The following is a 16,760-nucleotide window of genomic DNA, read 5'->3' as shown; positions in this document are numbered from 1 at the left end:
GCAGCCAGGGAGAGCTGAGCTCCTGCCACAGGTGCTGAAACAGCTCTCAGTGAAATGGAGTTTACACCAGCAGGAGATTCTCCCCCAGGAGTTGAAGGTGCTTTGGTATGCCTGCATAAATCAGGACATATGGTTGTTAAAACTGGTATATGACAGGCACTATACATCCTGTACAAATGTGGCCATTTCACTATTGAGCACTGGTGGTTTTGTGTGGGGCATATGTTTTCCCACAACACAGGAGTTCATTTTAAAAATACCCTGCTCTGTAGGCTTTCCCTAATGACTATTTTCCCCCACACATTGATTAGGCAACAACATATGCCAGCATTTCTTCCTTAAAAGTAAAATCTGGCACACAGCACACGGAGCATGAAATAATAAGATGTGATTAAAGCAGTAGCTGGAGCTAAGCAAAGCCAGAAAACGTGTGGCTGAAAGGTCAAATCCTTTTTTTAAATTGCCTTTGCAATGGCCTGTTTGTTTGCAGATGCTGGGACTAGGGAGGGAAAGTCTGGTAATGAAAGAACAACTGTCAGAGAACATTTCACCATCGGTTGGAGCCAAACAAACTTTCACTTGCATTGGAAGGTAGGTTCTTGTCATGGGAAATGTCAGTCAGCCTTAGGGCAGGGATCACTTCCCAGTTTTATCTGCATTGCTGTGAGAGGTGAGGCAGGAATGGTGCTAAATGGGTGCTAAAATCAGCACCTCCCGGCCAGAGAGGCAGGATGATTCTGTAATTAAATACTGAGGTGAGGATGCTGTGCCCTGCAACACATTTTCAATGTGATTTCCACCAATTAGTTTTTTCAGCGGCTTGTTTTGGATATCTGAGAGCTTCAGAGAAAGAGTGAAAGGGCAGAGCATTTACACCCACGTCTCTAACAGCAATTCCCCTCAAGCCCCTGCAATTAGAGGTTCAAACAATAACAGACATTTTCCCCCCTGGTTAAGAAGCATGTTCTGTGAGGCCAGCTTGGTTGTGATCCTTGTTTTTGCATCTTTCCCCATGGCTGGTCCCTGATGTTGGAATTCTGGAGACCCGGATTTGGGGATTTTAGTGTATATTTATGTGTGTGAGTCAAGATGGAGGATTTTGGGTGTTGTCTAAGTCCTTCTTCTTCTTCATGGGTTTAGGGGGTTTTCTGTAATTGGGTGAAAAAGATTTGCACTGTGGGCCTTGAGTGGTCATTATTGGGTCAAAAGTATAAATAATATGTCACCTCGTTATTGGGGGAATTATCACTTAAATAACCTTGGGAAGAGTTAGAAGCTCTCCATTTTACTTTGTTTTTCCAGCCTGCTAGTTCAGCTCATGGCTCGTGAGTCTGTAAATACTGTAAATAGATAAGAAATAATAAACTTCCAAGTCAAAATCTACGTTTCCTGTGGGTTATTCATCCTGACCTTGGCAGAGGAAAAGAAACCAGACCTGTAACACCTGAGACAAGCTGAGCAGCACATGATGAAGGTGTGAGTGCAGACAAGTCCCTTGGCTGGCTTCTGTCTCTGGGAGTGTTAATGCTGCCTGGCTGCAGTTCAGGAATAGACAGCTTGCACGTGAATTACTGAGGAAAAAATAATCCTTCTGGGATGAGGAGACAGACTGGGGGAGTCTTTCCAAAGGCAGCAGTGAATTAGGCTGAAATGCAGTGGTGTGCTGGACAGGGCTCAGACTGATTCCTGTCCCACTTCCTCCTGTTCCCATTGCCAGGGGTTGTCTCTGCAGCTGATTTTTCCCAAAAAAATCAGGGTATGACACCCTGCCGGCTCAGAGTGCCTCAACTGAGTTCTGCCAAGTACTTCTCATAACCAGGGTAGCAGAGTCTCTTCCAAGGTCTTTTTTTCCTACTTTTCCTCTTTGGATCTCCTTCCCACCATCAGGGTTACCAGACAAATTTACACAGCTGGAGCATCTTCCTGCTATTTTCATTTCCCAAGGCTGCCTTTAAGCTTCAGCCTTTTAGGCTTTGTTGATAAGCACACAGCATTTCACACAAAGGGCCTAAAAGTTTTCAAATTGGGGTGTGCAACAGGAAAAAGGATTTTCTAAGGGGAAGAGATGCTAATAAAATATCCTCCTGCATTTTGTAGGGTTTGCTCTCTCTTTCACAGGCTTTTTTCTTTTTCTTTTTTTTTTTTTTTTTTTTTTTTTTTTTTTTTTTCAATGGTGTTTTGTTCTTTGTGCCTGTGGCAATTCAAGAAAAGGTGATGGAAAATTTCTAGTGATTTTTGCTGTGTGAATACTACTATCATAAAATAGATCTCTCAACACTGTGTTTTCAGTCTGCAATTATGTGCAAGGGCATAATTGGATTTTTTTTTTAGTGCATACATTGTTCAGTAATAAAAACTTTATTCTGAAGTCATTACAGTGTTGCAGAAATCTATATGTTTTTTATGTTACAAAATGGAAATTTGCCTCTGAAATTTCCGTGACACTATCAACCACAGAAGAGTATTGTTCTTACCAAACAGAACCCTTGCTGAGAGTCAAAGTGCTATAAATATTTAAAGGAATTAATTACTAAATAAGCCAGAGTAGTGCCCCAGTCTTTAAATATTAAATGGAACATACAGGGTTGACAAAAAGCAGGCAGGAACACTGAACGGGGCAATTTAATGGCCTAAATGTAATTATTTGCAGTGCAAAGGCAACTATTAAAGTCATTTTGGCTTAATGACAAGCAGTACTCAAAATACGAGGGCTTAAGTCCATGTTTTGGTTGCTGAAAGAAATTTCTGTTTTGTTTTCTATTCTACTACAGAGGCCCCAGAGTTCACCAAGGAGGTTAATTAACCAGTGTGGGTGAAAAAAGGGCAGGGGGAGTTGGCAGGGGTTGTTTCATGATGGGTTTTCTTTGGGGCAGCTCCTGGGTGAGCAGCTCAGCCCTGCCCAGCCTGCAGGGTGAGATCCTCCAGCAATCTCCAAATGCTCTGTGGCCATCAACTGCCTGGGAACTGCTGGAGCCCTGGGCACTGAGAATTTCAGAGTTTCTGTGCTCACAGGCACTGACCCCCAAGCAAACACTGCATTGAACTGAGCCCATGGAAAAGGCTTCCAAAATTGAATGACAGCACTGGGATTGTGGGTGTGGAGTTTGAATAGAAGTGTGTGATATCACAGGGTGCAAAACTTAGAGTTTAAGGGTTTAGAATATAGTAATATATATAAAGCAAGATGGAGGTTTTAGGGCAGAGGCTGAGTCCTTCTTTTTCACCTTCTTCTCCATGGGTCTGGGTGGTGTTTTGTAACTGGTTAGAAAACTCTGCATTGTGGGCCACGGGTGGTTGGTTATTGGGTTAAAAGTCAAAATAATTGAGGTGTCATTTCATAATTGGACAGTTTATCCTTAAAAGGCCTTGTAGAGAGACAGAGCCATTTTTCACTTTGTTAGCTAGAACTCAAAGCTTGTGTGACCGTAATGTAGATAAGAATTAATAAACATCTGAGTCCAAACAAGAAACACCGTCTCGAGCGTTTAATCCCAACTCTGGCAGAAAGGAAGATAACAAGCAACAGGGAACTCCAGTCCTGCAGTGATGCTAATCCTCCAAAGGCCAGTCCAGAGAGATGTGTTGGCAGCTTTTGGGCACTGTTCATTGCCCAGGATTCCTGCTCTGGTCAGGAGGGTGTTGGGGAGCCCGGAGCTGTGGAGGTTCTGCTGTTGTCAGCAACAACAATGTTGTTATGTTGTTTTGTTGTTTCTGTTGTCACAAGGCAATTTGGTGGCAGCTGAGGCTGGGAGAAGGTTTAGTCATAGCCAAATTTGTAAAGCTATGAGTAATCGTGTCAGGGCTTCTTGTGCCCCTGCCCAAGGTCCAAAAGCCGCATTTGAGCTTCATGACTAATTCACCTGCAGTGATCAGTTTTGACTTGGGGTCCTGCAGATCATTTTCTGACAGAACCAGGTGAGAAGTGGCAGCACAGGAAAAAAATGAAGTCTCATGACTAAAAATCCTAGTGATCCCCACATTGTTAGGCAAATTCCAACTTTCCCTTCTAGGAGGAGATGTGCCTGTTGTTTCCCATCGGTGTCATCTTTCTCATGGACACATTTACTGATGGAATTGCAGGAGCTAAAGTTGCATTTAATGCCTGGAGAAAGCAATGCCAGCGAGTTGCCACTGGGGAAGGACCTAGGAAGTGGCACTTCATGCTGACTTTTGTCCCCTAGGCTCCAAAGTATGCTATTTATTTATTTGTTTAATCATTTATCTATTCATTTTGAACTTTTTTTATTTAAAAATAACTTTATTATTTTAAACTTCTTTTTCTATCACAGCATAATCAAGTATTCTGCCATCAGAGCTGACAAACTGAGAGAAAGTTGTCTGGGGAAGAAGAGAGGTAGGTAGGTGTGAGCAGCCAAATGGGAAAATGTTCCACAGAAAACCTGGCATGTTGGAGAAATGGTTGTGTTTATACTTGGTCTTCCCTCTCTGACCTCTGTTTTGGGTTTGGTGGTTTCTTTTCTGTCATTCTGTAGCCTGTCAGTGTGTCCAGAAGCCCTGAGGATTTATATCAGGTAGCACAGGGATTTCTTCCAGAAGACCACAGCAGAGTCTGTGCATGTATTTTTCATGTCACTTCACAGTTATGATGTGCCTTGTAGGCTTATTTTAAACCTCTTTTCAGTTTTCATATAATATTTGACCTAATTTCTGTGGGATAGATACATCACTGAAAAACAGGAGCTAGAAGGATCCTGCATGGAAGAGGAGAGATTTACAAGTGAAGAAAATTCTATTTTTTTTTTTTTAATGAAGATTAAGAAAGACAGTTCAAGGAGAATTGGACTGAACTTCAAAGGTTCTTAAGCAAAAATACCTTGTAAATTCTTTGGATTTTTTAATGAAGAAAGTCTTTTGACACTAAAGACTAGAAATCAGTTTGTAGCAGCTGTTTCTGCACTGCCTAAGAGCATATGGCATGAACAAAACCCCACAGTGTGAGGTGCTATATAAATACAGAAAAGAAATAAAAAGAGATTTGCCCATGCTACAGAAATCATCCCTGGTACCATGTGCTAAGGCCACAGGTGTCATGTTCCAGTCACGTTTCACTTTTGTGGAAGGATGACCCAAAATGTATCAGCTGTGCAGCTCTGTCATCCCTTATGTTGCAATGAGCACTGCATTGTGGGCAAGGTTTCTGGGAGGAATTTGGTTCTGTTAGTGGAATTGGATGGATGGTGGCCTTTAGGTACAATTGTCTTTCTCCAGACCCATCCTCTTAGCACCTCCTGAATGGAAGAGGTGAATTTGTTCATGAAATGGGCTGTATTTTAATGCCATGAAAACTTAATTGGCATCCAAGAATGAAAATAACCTCCACTAGCACATCTAATTAGAAGAGCAATCCTCATATTCCTCATGTAGTCTCCTCTCAATTTAGAAGGAGCTCAGGCACAAGAAATTTGCTTGTCATCCTTTGAAATTCCAGCTTCTAGCATGAGCCAAATGTGTAATTTTTCTTCAGCATTTGTATTTGAGAGAATCCCCCAGGATAAATAGTGTTTATTCATAGAGCAATAGATTGCCACAACATTGGGAGGAGTGGATGTCACTGCAGAGTCCTGACACAGCTGACAAAGGAGGTTGAGGGGTGCCACTCACAGCTGATCCAATGAAATGTGTCACTTACTGCAGTAATCCTGATTTAGTGCAGTCACAGCTCTCTCCTCATCTGCAGAGAAACTCACCCCAGCTGATACCTGCCTGGAAAAGCCCATGTGAAGTGACACTGCTCTGAAAATCGAGGCTGTTGGCAAGATGCTTGGATGCTCTGGTTTTCCAGTGGTGGCAGAAATGTCTGTGGGATCCTGTTTTGGAATCCTACCCTGAAGATACAGTTGGGTATGCTCCAGCCAGTTCTGTCGCTACTCCTGTCAGGGACCTCCTGCAACACTTGCAAATCTTTGTAACCTCGAACCTGATGGAATCTGAAGGTGTGAAGGTGCTCCCAGGTAGACCTTGATGTAACTGATGGCAAAACATGCTATTTATATACCTGCAGGAGCAGGGAACACATAAAAGGCAAATGTTTCACTTAAATTTCTCATGAGCAGCTGAAGAGGCTGAGACCAGGCTGAATCCTCACTCACACAGGGGGGCCTTGGAGCCAGGGAAGTTTGTCAGTCTTTTGAAACAGGCTCTTGACTTCCCAAAGCCAAGGCCGGGCATTTCCAAAGAAACATCTGCCTGTGGGGAGATGGGGCTGGCCTGGGCAGTACAGGACCAGCAGGCAAGAGGGGAGATGGAGAGATGCTGCAAATGGTTTATTTTCCACAGTGGCCAGGTTCTGTTCTTTTGCAGAAATTGTGAACTGAATGCAGGGTGAAGAAGGTGTCTGGCTTTGCCTCCTGGTGTCTCCTGAAACAGGCTTCACATTCCTGCTTCCCTTGTGCACCGATGGCGAGTTTGATTGGAGCCCTGTGCTTGTGTCCTGTTTTCTGTCCTTAGGGGCTGCCATTGTCAATGGACAATAGAATGGCACACAGGATGAGAACAGAGGGAACTGCCAGCGTGATGTATGGATCCATTGTCCTCCAGGAGCACTGGCAATTAGAGGGCCATCTGCTTGGCTCTGAGGACAGACAAAAGACAAAACTGAAAATACACGTAAAATTGGAGATGGCCCTCTGAGGGTTAATGAAAACCAAAAGGAGTTCTGCTCTTGCCTGGCTCTGAAGGGAACACGGTGGAATGTTCAGACTTCCTCTACTGAGACCTCGTTTTAACTTGTCATTCGAGCTTTTTAATTCCGCTAAGGACTAATTGGGACAGCGGGGGCTGTTAAAGGAAACGATGTAAAACTTGATCTGTGTACACTACACTTCCTCTGGCTCCCCAGAGCATCATCACAGTAAATAAGAGCTTTGCCTGTGGAGATGGATGCTGAGGGCAGAGATTTCCCTGGCAGAACTCTCGGGGAATACTGCGTGTATTCCCTCCCCAGGTGACACGAGATTACTCCTTCTCTGGGTGCGGGTGTCCTGGATAGGGGATGGGGGGAGGCTGTGAGAGGAGGGGAAGGGACAAAAGCCTTGCAGGAAGAAAAGGCTGCAGCAGCAGCAGCACCTGAAGGGGCTTTGGTCGGAAAGGAGTGTGGAAGCGCGGCGGTGATTCCTTGTGGAAGCTGTTTAGGAGGGATAGGTTACCTCACCTCCTCCCTTAGGCATCCTCTGACGGTGGGAAAGGTGGGAAAGGATGATACCGCATCCTCTGAGCTGCAGAAAGAGGCAGGGAAGCCGCTCCTTCCCCCTTTCCCGAGGCACGGGGGGATGCACAGGGGTCTCGGAAGGGTGGCTGCGGTAGTTGCCGAGGGAAGGAAGACGAGCTCGGCTTGTGAGAAAGTTGCCGTGCTCGGGAGGGGAGGGGAGGGGAGGGGGCGGCCGGGGCCGGTGCCGATGCCGGGGGCGGCACAGCCATGGGCTCGCAGTGACGCAGCTCCCCGGGCCCCCCGCCCGTCTCCTCCGCCCCCACTCCCCATTTAAACCGCGCCGGAGCCGCCGAGCGCAGCCCAGCCGAACCGAGCCGAGCCGAGCCGAGCCGAGCCGAGCCGAGCATGGGGCCGCGGGCGCTGCTCGCCCTGCTGGCCGCCCTGGCAGGTGAGCGGGGAGCGGGCACATCCCGCTGGGAACGGCCGGGAACAGCCCCACAGGGATGGAGGATGGAGGGATGGAGGGGCTCGCTCCGGGGTCACCCCTCGGGAAGGGGCCATGGGGCGCGGGGATGGCGCTGGGCGAGAGCTCCGCGGCTGCTCCGCCTTTATTTTTATCCCAGTGCAGCATCTTCGCACAAAGACTTCTCGCTGCCGTCTCCTTCCGAGGGTGCTGCTGGGTTTGTGCCCAGCGGCTCTGCAGGTTGAACTAACAGGATTTATTTATTTATTTTGCACGCGGCATTAAATCCTAAAACCCCGCGGTGAAACGAAGCTTAAACCTCACAATAGAGCGAGGTGGTGGCTTGGCTCTGTAGTGGTTCATGCATACTTACATCATTGCTTGAAAGAGTCGGTGTCGTTGTGGGTTGAGTGTTTTGGCTTTGGGTCCGTTAGAAGTCTCCACACTTCTGGGACTTGTCCTGAGACTGTGAGGAAGTTGAGTGCCTTCAGGTGCCTCTATTGGAATCAAAGAGGGAGAGTGGAATACGGGAGGGAGGGACCCCAACACAGGGAAGCTCACCACACTTACAACCATAGATTCTATGGGGGTTTATTACCAAATGTTTTTTTTTTCCTGTTTATGCCATCAAACAGATCAGGTAGTTCTTTACATCCTTTGTGGCTGTCGTGCTTTCAGATGTTAAATTGGTTAAACATTAACTTCAAGAACTTTCTGGTACTCACGCAAATCGATTTGCCTAAATTTCAGTGATCCTGCCTAGGAAGCCACTGTGACATTTTGATGAGGAATGACACTGCACTGAGTCATCTGCACTGATGAGACAAAGCCATGTGGGGATGTCATTAGGGACCCACCCGAAGATCTGTTCTAACCTTGGAGATGCAACCAAAAACCGTGTGAATTTGTCCTGCATTTATCATCATTTTTCCTGAGATTCATCAACTCTCAGCACTTAGACAAAACAAAATCACCTGCTCATAACTGCCTGGGCAGACTTGGCTCGGGAGGGTAAAGCAGATCCAGGGTTTGGCTTTATTTAGTGGGGCTGTGGTTTGTTTCTAGCTTGGTGTTCAGGTGCAAGGTTTCCATGCTGGCCCGTGCTCTGGAACCCCACAGTGCTCCCCTCTGCTGTGTCCCTGTGAGCCAAAGGGCATCTGCCCTGCTGTCCCTGGCAGGGTGGTGGCCTCTCCCCTCCTGGGCACACCTGGGCAGGGATGTTGGCCAGCCCCTTCAGCTGCCAGGTGGCCCCAGGTGGGCTGGCACTGCTAAAGTGGGGCATTGCTGGCTCCCCACTGTCTGCCTGGCTCAGCCCTGCCACAGCAGCTGCCTCACTGTGGTATTTCAGGCTCTGGCATGGATTGGAGGCTCATCCTGTTTCTCCAGGCAGGTTAATATGACACATGTCCAATGCCATTTGGTTCTCCTGACGTTGTTGTGATGCTCCCTCTTTGTTCATGCTGCCTTTCACTGTTAACCTTTTGAATGACACAGCACAGGCAGTGGGTACAACCTGCCTTTGTCTTCCTGTGCCCCTGACAGCACTCAGGGGTGGCCTGGAGTAGGAGATGTGCAGGAGTTTGTGTGCTCTGTGCTTTATCTCATCACTCACAGGAGATAAGCTGTGGCTGTGTCATCAAAAGGATAAAATCAGATGTTTGCCCTGGTGCCTGCCAGGTTTGCTCAGGGGCTGGAGGAGCAGAGGAGCCTCCCCAAAAAGAGGCAGGGAAGGGGCTCATACCTGTGCTTTTCCCAAAAAGAGGCAGGGAAGAGGCTCATACCTGTGCTTTCATGTGAGGGGAGACTGGGATCAACTCCTGCTGTAGGAGCAGCATCCCCAGCACCTGTGGGATTGAGAGAAATGTCTTTTTAAGAACAGCACTTTGTTTTAGTGCCAGGGGCTTTGTCTCCTGCCCCCAGGTGTGTCCATCCTGCTCCCTCCATGCACAGAGCAGGGTGATGATTATTTGCATAATGACTGCAGGAACTCGGAGCCTGCCTCAGTGAGCCCTGAACAGCAGAGCTGGGGAGAGGGTTGGCTCTGTGCAGCACCAGCTCCCCTCACACAGCACCTGGCACTCCGGGAATGCTGGGGGAGGGAAGCTGTGCTATTTTAGGGGAATCCCTTCTGTGCTCTCCTTGTGTGGGTTCCCTTCTCTGCTGGCGCTTGCAGACACAGGGAAGGGCTGGGGGCTGCAGAAGCACACCCCTACATCTGTGTTTGGGGGAGGGCACAGAAATATCAGCAGTTATTATTGTATTATTATTGTATTGCACTGAGTCAGTGCTCCAGGGGATGTCTGCTTCCTCTGCCAGCACACAGAATAAAGGTTGTGTTGCTTTAAATAGTGCAAGGCTACCTGCTCCTGCCTTCCTTGGGGCAATGTTCATCCTCCCGATGGTGAGAGGTAAAACTGACCTCCTTTATCTTCATGATGTGCTGTGTGTTCATCCATTTCAGGAGGTGTCTCACTGACCCAGCCACAGAGAGGTCGTGGTTGTGCTCAGGACTCTGCTGACCCCTGTAAGGAGTTCAGAGCTGCACCCCAAGCTGTGTTTGTGTGATTCTGCCCCGTGTGAGAGGCCTGCAAAGCCAGGATTCAGCAGGCCCTGGTTCCTCACACTCCTGTGGCTGGCACAGGTGCTTAACCTCACTCCTGCAAATCTCCAGGTGGAGGGGAATTGCCACAGTTTATTAATAACACACAGCAGCCAAGCTCATTAACCAGCTGGAGACATTGCAGCAGGGATGGCAGAATAAGGCAGAACAGAGGATTTATTTGCAGCAGCTTTTTTCCAAAAGCAAATTCCTTGGCCCAGGTACAGGAGAACTGGTGTAAGGAGGAGGTGTGAGTTATCCCACGTGTCCTCAGGGCAGAGAGACAGGGATGGATTGTGCTGCTTCCTTCCAGAGTAGTTTTCCACTGAGATTGGAGGGGCTTTTGTTTATTTCTTGGAATGATAATGGACCACTCAGGGAATGGAAATTTTCCTATGCCTTCTGGCTCTCTCCATCCTTCCAGGAGCCACCTCCAAGTGAGACAGCATTTCTCCAGCAGAAATTCCTGCTTTAAAGTCCTGAAAAATGCTCTGCTCTTGGCAGGGGTTGCACCTAGAGCTTCTTCAAGAAGCCGGAAGATTCTTGGGGTGCAAACAGGCCTTGCTTGTGGGGTTTGATTTATTATTTTTTACCATCAAACAGGTGGTGCAACTACATTAGGAGCTAATTTGAAGTAAAGTTCCATTTTGGAATTTCTTTGGTGTTGCGTTTTTCGTGGGTGGTGTGTTTTATTTTAGTGCTGCAAGTGTTACCATGCCTCTTCTCTCAATTTGACATGGCTTTTCCATCCAAATAAGGAAGGATTTCATGTGGAATGTGCCTGGCTTAGTTGACTGCCAACCCAAAACTTGAGCTGTCTTATCAGACCAGTATGACTGAGGACTCCTGACAGTGATGCTTGTATTAATGAGTCTCTAATAATTGTGTTTTCTTCCAGGTGCCAGCACAGTTCCAGTGGAAAAAGACCACACTGAAGAAATGGTGAGTAGCTTCTTGCCAAACCAACCTCAGAAAAATATCAGTGATGTGTTCTCCATTGCTTTAAACTCTCAGAGCAAGGCTTCATTTTTTTCCTGTGTGATTAAATAAATGTCATCACCAACTCCCGGACCCTTCAACCTGACCCCAGAGCCCCTGCACTGGTTACTGTGATCATTTAAATCAGCAAAGTCCTGGTAATAACCAAAAGGAGTTAAAAGACAAATGACTCTATAAGTGTTTCATGGTCTCCTCACAGGTGGTCAGCCTGAGGCTCCTGTACCCTCAGCAGAGAGGAGCACTTGTTCCCACCAACAACTTCAGCACCTGAAAATCATTTTATACAGAGGAGATGCTTAGAATTTGAGCACATTGTGGGACTTCCCTAAATCAATCCATTTTCTCTGCTTCCACACCATCCACTTGAATGTTCAGTGCTGAAAACCAGGCAGGATTTTGAGCATACACAAGTGAGAAGAGGACAGAGAGGTGTTTTAGTGTCTTGGCAGTCCAAAGTGCCTTTGGACAGATCCCACAGGATAATCCTCATCCTTTGAAAGTGTCTGTTTATTTTCTAGGGGGTGTTACCATATATTGTTTGACTCACCTTTGCACTGACTAGGGTATTGAATATTTAAGACGCTACAAAAGAACCCCCTTACCTCTGCAAACAAAAGGGGAGATAAAAAGAGAGAGGTACAGAAGTGAGGGGCAAAGCCCAAATGCCTGAACTCCATCTCAAACAGGTTCAGTAGCCTGAACTCCAATCTCAAAGGGGCTTTTCTTCCATCTGAGTCAGAAGCCCAGTTTCTGTTTTTGCCCTGAGGGTTTTCTGTGCTTTTTTCTCTCCTCCAGGTGACCCGGTGCATAGTGGAGGTTCTGTCCAATGCTCTGTCCAAGCCAAATGCTCCCCCCATTAATCCTGAATGCAAACAAATCCTGAGGAGAAGTAAGTACAGCATTATCTGAACTTGGGAAAGGAGTTTGGGGCGTGGTTTTTCTCTGGTGAACTGTCACATCAGCCTGTGTGAAATTGGTGAATCCAAATTTCAGTGCCAGAATTCTGATTTCCTTCTGTCTCAGCCTGTGTGAAATTGGTGAATCCAAATTTCAGTGCCAGAATTCTGATTTCCTTCTGTCTCAGGGAACAAACAGCCTGAGCTGGGAATTGTCAGGGATTCTTGGCTGATCCTTGTGACTCTTTCCTTGAACCACCTGGAGTCTCAGAGGATTTGACAAACTCCTTAGGTAGCCTGAGAAGATGAAGCAGAACTATTGCGAAGCATCAGATTTCTTTGATTTTTTTTCCTGTTAATTTAAAAAAAAAACTTTTAAAGTTTGCTTTTAAAATCCCTGGTGTTTTTGGGGTTGTCTTTTTATTGGGAATAAGCATCTGTGTTGGGCCAGGTCTGACATTCAAAGAACTGAACACAGCTCCAGATTCCATTGATTTTTAATGAAAATTTGGTTGATTTTTCTGGCTTGATTCAATACTAAAAATGTGATCACAAAAAAAAAAAAAAAAAAAAAAAAAAAAAAAAAAGCCAAAGAAGGAAAATTATTCCAGAAATTCCAGGGGAACTTGTAAAATGCCTAATTAAGTCGAGTTAATTAGTTAGCTAATCCTTTTCCAGGCAAGCATACAAAATAGTAGCAAACTAATGATTTTAAAAGCAGAATTAAGAAATCAATTCTGTCCAAATTTCCTCGGTACTTTGGGAAGCCAGTCATCTCTTTGAAATAACACTTCAGTGGAGGGTTGGATTACTCCATGGTGCTGCTTTTGCTCTTGTAGGTGATAAAAATGACAGAGAGAGAAGTGAAAACAAACAGCCTGAAGTGAGGCATCCCAAAGAGGCAGCAGAGACCCAAACTCATCCTGCTGGGAGTGTGGAGAAAGAACAAAGGCAGGCAGAAGAGGAAAATAAAAAGTACCTGGAAGAAGGTGATGAGGAGAAACTTGCTAGTGAGGGAGGTAAAAGCAAGGAAGAGGAGGCTGGGCAGCACATACCTGCTCAGGAGGAGACACTTCACACAGAAGAAAAAAAGCAGTACCACGAAACTGGGAGGGAGGAGGAGAGGGATTTCCACAGTGAGGAGGAAAGCAAAGAGGGCAGGTGCTGTGAGGATGTGGAGGCTGCTGTTGTCACCAAGAAGTCCCACTCTGAGGGTGTGAGCGTGGAGGAGCTCCGTGCTGGGAGTGAGCAGAGCCCCAGGGGCCACTGGCAGCTGGAGGAAGGAATAATGCAGAGTCCCTCCAAACAAACTGGGGAGGGTGAAGAGGGAGAGAAAAAAAGGAGAGAGAAATACCAGCAGGAGGCTCAGGAACGTGGCTTCTCCCACCAGCAGGAGCGGGAAGAGTCTGAGGAGAGTGAAGAAATAGAGGAGAGAAAGGAGCCCTACAAAGCCAAAGGTTCTCATGGGAAGCACAGAGCAGGTGACTCCTCTGAAGAGAAGAGGGGCCATGGTGGTGAGAGGGGGTCACAGCCAGGGCAGGCTGATCGCTGGGAGCAGTGGAAGCACCACCAGAAGCACCAGGAGGAGTCTGAGGAGAAGGGAGGCTCTCCTGGGAGGCCTGAGGAGATGCAGGAGGAGGAGAGGCGTGCAGAGCAGGGCAGTGAGGAGCACAGGGACAGCTGGCAGCACAGCCAGGAGAGCAGGGAAAACAAGAGGCATCAGCACAGCGAGGAGAGGAGACAGCACGAGGAGTCTCACCATTCTGAGGGGAGGATGTTCCTTGCCAATGCCAATGAGGAAGAGCTGGACAGGTACCTCAGCAAGGAGAGGCAGCGCCGTGTAGGAGGAAAATCCCACCTGTGGAACAAGGAAAGGGAAGGGTCCCACAAGGGACAGGCCAGGAGGCACCACAGCACTGAGGACAGCCTGGAGGAGGAGGAGGAGGTGCACAAGAAGCATCACAGCAGTGACCAGGAGGAAGATGAGGAGGAGGAGAGATTTGCAGAGAGAGAAGAGTACAGAGGCCAGGTCCCTGCAGAGAAAGAGAAGAGAACTGCAGCGTCCTACAGGTCTTTCTACCCACTGCTGTGGTGGAAAAGTCAAGACTTGGACAAAAGGGACAGTGCAGGGGAGCAGCTCCTGGAGGGCAGGGAGGAAGGCAGGCCTGGCCTGGGTGAGAAGAGACTCTTCCCTGACTACAATGACTATGAGTGGTGGTCAGAGAAGCAAATCCAGAGTGCTCTGAAGCACAGGCGCAGCGAGAAGAGGAATCCTGGCAAGACAAACAGGTACGATGTGGAAAGGCAGTACAACAAGATGGATCAACTTGCACAACTCCTGAACTACAGGAAGAAGTCAGCTGAGCTCCCAGAGCTCTACAGCTCTGGAGAAGACCTCAAGAAACGTCACGTGGCTGGGAATGACAGAAGGAGCCTAAGGCAGAGGCCCCTGACAGAAGAGGAGGTAAGTGCACAGCAGCTTCTCTGAAAAGCTTCAAATCCATTCCCAAGGCAGCTGGGAAACTGCCTAGAAAAACACAACCAAGATTAAGTCACGTTTTGAGAGAGGATCTTCAGTGATTTAAAAATTTGCCGTTTTTTGAAGGGTGGAACTTTGAGTTTACTGAACTATCCCAGGACACGGTTTGTGGGATAAAGACACAGCTCCTGTCTGCTGCAAGGCAGGGAGGGAAAGATTTTATTCCTCTTTGGGCCCTCGAGGCTCTACAGAGTGACAAAAACAAAGTGCCATTGCAGCAGGAGCAGAGGGGGAACTGACAGCACCACTTGGGCTCTTTAAAATACAGAGCTGAAAAGCGAGTTGGGTGTTTAGAGGGAAATCAGCTGCCCATGGACTTCCCAGCTGGAATTGCAGAGCAGAACCCACATTGCACCTCTAAGTCCAATTCCTGTGTGTAATTCACACCTAATGAATCCTCTTTTTTTTTGTTGAATTTCGTGTTCTACTCCAGTGTCCAGGAAAACTGAGCCTGCTCCCATCAGCTACATCCTCCTGTGTGTGTCACTGTGTCTGTCCACAGTGGAGGCTGGGCACTGATTAACACAGGTGTTAATTGGTGTTAACAAGTCATCGTGGTAAAGAATTGGCTGCATAAAGCTTCTCCTGCTCTCTGTGCCCTCGCTGTGGCACCTCCCAGGGACAGCACCTGCAGCTGTGACACACCAGGAGGCCACCCCTGGGTAATGGAGCTTTAAATCCACAAAGATTGTAGATTTAGATCTACCAAGGCCAGGCTGGAACTACAGGCAGCTCCCAGAATTAAAATTTCGCTGCTTTCCTCATCCTCAGCTCAGTCCAGAGCAGGGAATTTCACCAATCTCCCAAGAATGAGCTGCCCTGCTGTTCACACCTGCTCTGCTCAGGGACTGGGAAGTGGCAGGGCAGAACCTGCCTTAGAAATGGGCTTTTCTCTCCTTCCCGTGGAACAAAACATTTTCCACTGTTAATAAATAATGATGTGTAAAATACTGTGTTTTCACAGGAAAAGCAGCTGGAAAACTTGGCCACCATGGATCTGGAGCTGCAGAACATCGCAGAGAAGATCAACAGCCTGAGGAGAGGCTGAAGGTGTCCTGGCACTCAATGCCTGTGCTCTGTGATGATTTCACTGCCACTGGATCCTTGTTTGCCCCAAACCCAGGAAATTCTATCCACTGTCCACTCTCGTGTAGTGATTTACACAGCTGAAAGTGTCTTTCATTTGCTGTTATGCTCCTGAGACCTGAATGGCATGAATTTTAGTGACATAACCTCTCCTGTGGGCAGGTATTTTTAATATGCTTTTGGAGATAATTGTGTTAGTGTTCTTCAGGAATATATTTGTCTGAGTTTGCAATAATAAAAACCATTGATCTTGGACCAAACCTTCTCCTGGTTCATGTGGCTGATGGGGTGATCTCAGAGTGAGCTGAGATTTTAAGTTTTAAAAGTTACAAGGAGGCCATCTGTGCATTTTGTTTGCCTGAGAGGGAAAAAGGAATCTGAAATCTCAATAATGATTTATTTCTTGTTTCCTTCCTCATTTTACAAGGATTATGGCACATTTGAAAAATGGGATTCAGTGTTGAGACTGTGTCAGTGGCACTGCTGGAGCCAGTTTGATCCAAATTATCTCCTCATCTTTCCAACACTGTTTATTTCTCAAACTGATCTATGCAAATATGTTTTTCCCATGTTATTGTTTTTATTGTCACATATCTGGGATAAGCAACCATCTAGAATGAAGAGATGGTGAAATCTACATCCTCTCCTTTTATGGGTTGTTCACATAAGGAAGAGAAGAAAATAGAAGAGAAACTTCCCAAACAGTAGAAAAACAGCCCTGGGAAGTTTAAGAAAGCAGAGGTAGATAAAACCTGAAGATGCAGTGTAGCTGTTCTCCCAAGAGAAACCATTAACTGCTTCTTTCCATGAAATACAACCCCTGCTTTGAGCTAATGCTGCCCTGAAAGAGCATCACTCTTCTCCAAACACTGAATTTTACAGCTTTATCAAGTCTCAGCACTTGATCACAAAGCTCCAGGTCCTGTGCAGTCAGTCCAGACACTGTCGAGGGCAGAGCAAAGCCTATGCTGGACCTTTACTACCAAAAAGAAGGAAAAGCAAGGAAAAGA

The 16,760-nt window shown here is 46.9% G+C and overlaps 2 protein-coding genes across 6 annotated transcripts in view; both read left to right on the top strand.

Annotated features, from left to right (window-relative positions):
- Nucleotides 1-4,084, top strand: part of SHLD1 (shieldin complex subunit 1) — a 45,315-nt gene extending 41,231 nt beyond the window's left edge. For all 3 annotated transcript variants that reach the window (XM_083856689.1, XM_083856688.1, XM_083856687.1), the window contains one exon: nt 4,011-4,084. The gene's annotated coding sequence lies outside the window, so the exon portion shown is untranslated. The remainder of the gene's footprint in view (nt 1-4,010) is intronic.
- Nucleotides 446-16,000, top strand: CHGB (chromogranin B). 3 transcript variants are annotated; one of them, XM_083856685.1, is made up of 6 exons: nt 446-591; nt 4,290-4,358; nt 11,129-11,172; nt 12,025-12,118; nt 12,965-14,589; nt 15,629-16,000. In XM_083856685.1, the coding sequence occupies exons 3-6, from the start codon at nt 11,170-11,172 to the stop codon at nt 15,710-15,712; spliced, it is 1,806 nt and encodes a 601-aa protein (XP_083712811.1). In that variant the 5' UTR covers nt 446-591; nt 4,290-4,358; nt 11,129-11,169; the 3' UTR covers nt 15,713-16,000. The 3 variants fall into 3 exon arrangements, with proteins under 3 accessions (XP_083712811.1, XP_083712809.1, XP_083712810.1); XM_083856683.1 differs by lacking the exons at nt 446-591; nt 4,290-4,358 and adding an exon at nt 6,877-6,964; XM_083856684.1 differs by lacking the exons at nt 446-591; nt 4,290-4,358 and adding an exon at nt 7,553-7,616.
- The last annotated feature ends 760 nt before the right edge of the window (nt 16,001-16,760 follow it).

Source organism: Zosterops lateralis (genome assembly GCF_965231275.1).
Source record: "Zosterops lateralis genome assembly, chromosome: 3".
NCBI classification, from domain to species: domain Eukaryota; kingdom Metazoa; phylum Chordata; class Aves; order Passeriformes; family Zosteropidae; genus Zosterops; species Zosterops lateralis.
Note: the sequence above shows the minus strand (reverse complement) of the source record. Positions and strands in the feature narration are given on the sequence as shown.

Bases quoted from the DNA above. Each gene is read 5' to 3' on its own strand.
- CHGB (XM_083856683.1), top strand. From the start codon at position 6,901: ATGCTGAGGGCAGAGATTTCCCTGGCAGAACTCTCGGGGAATACTGCG. The intron at 11,173-12,024 runs GTGAGTAGCTTC...TCTCTCCTCCAG, and splicing joins AAGACCACACTGAAGAAATG to GTGACCCGGTGCATAGTGGA. The intron at 14,590-15,628 runs GTAAGTGCACAG...GTGTTTTCACAG, and splicing joins GGCCCCTGACAGAAGAGGAG to GAAAAGCAGCTGGAAAACTT.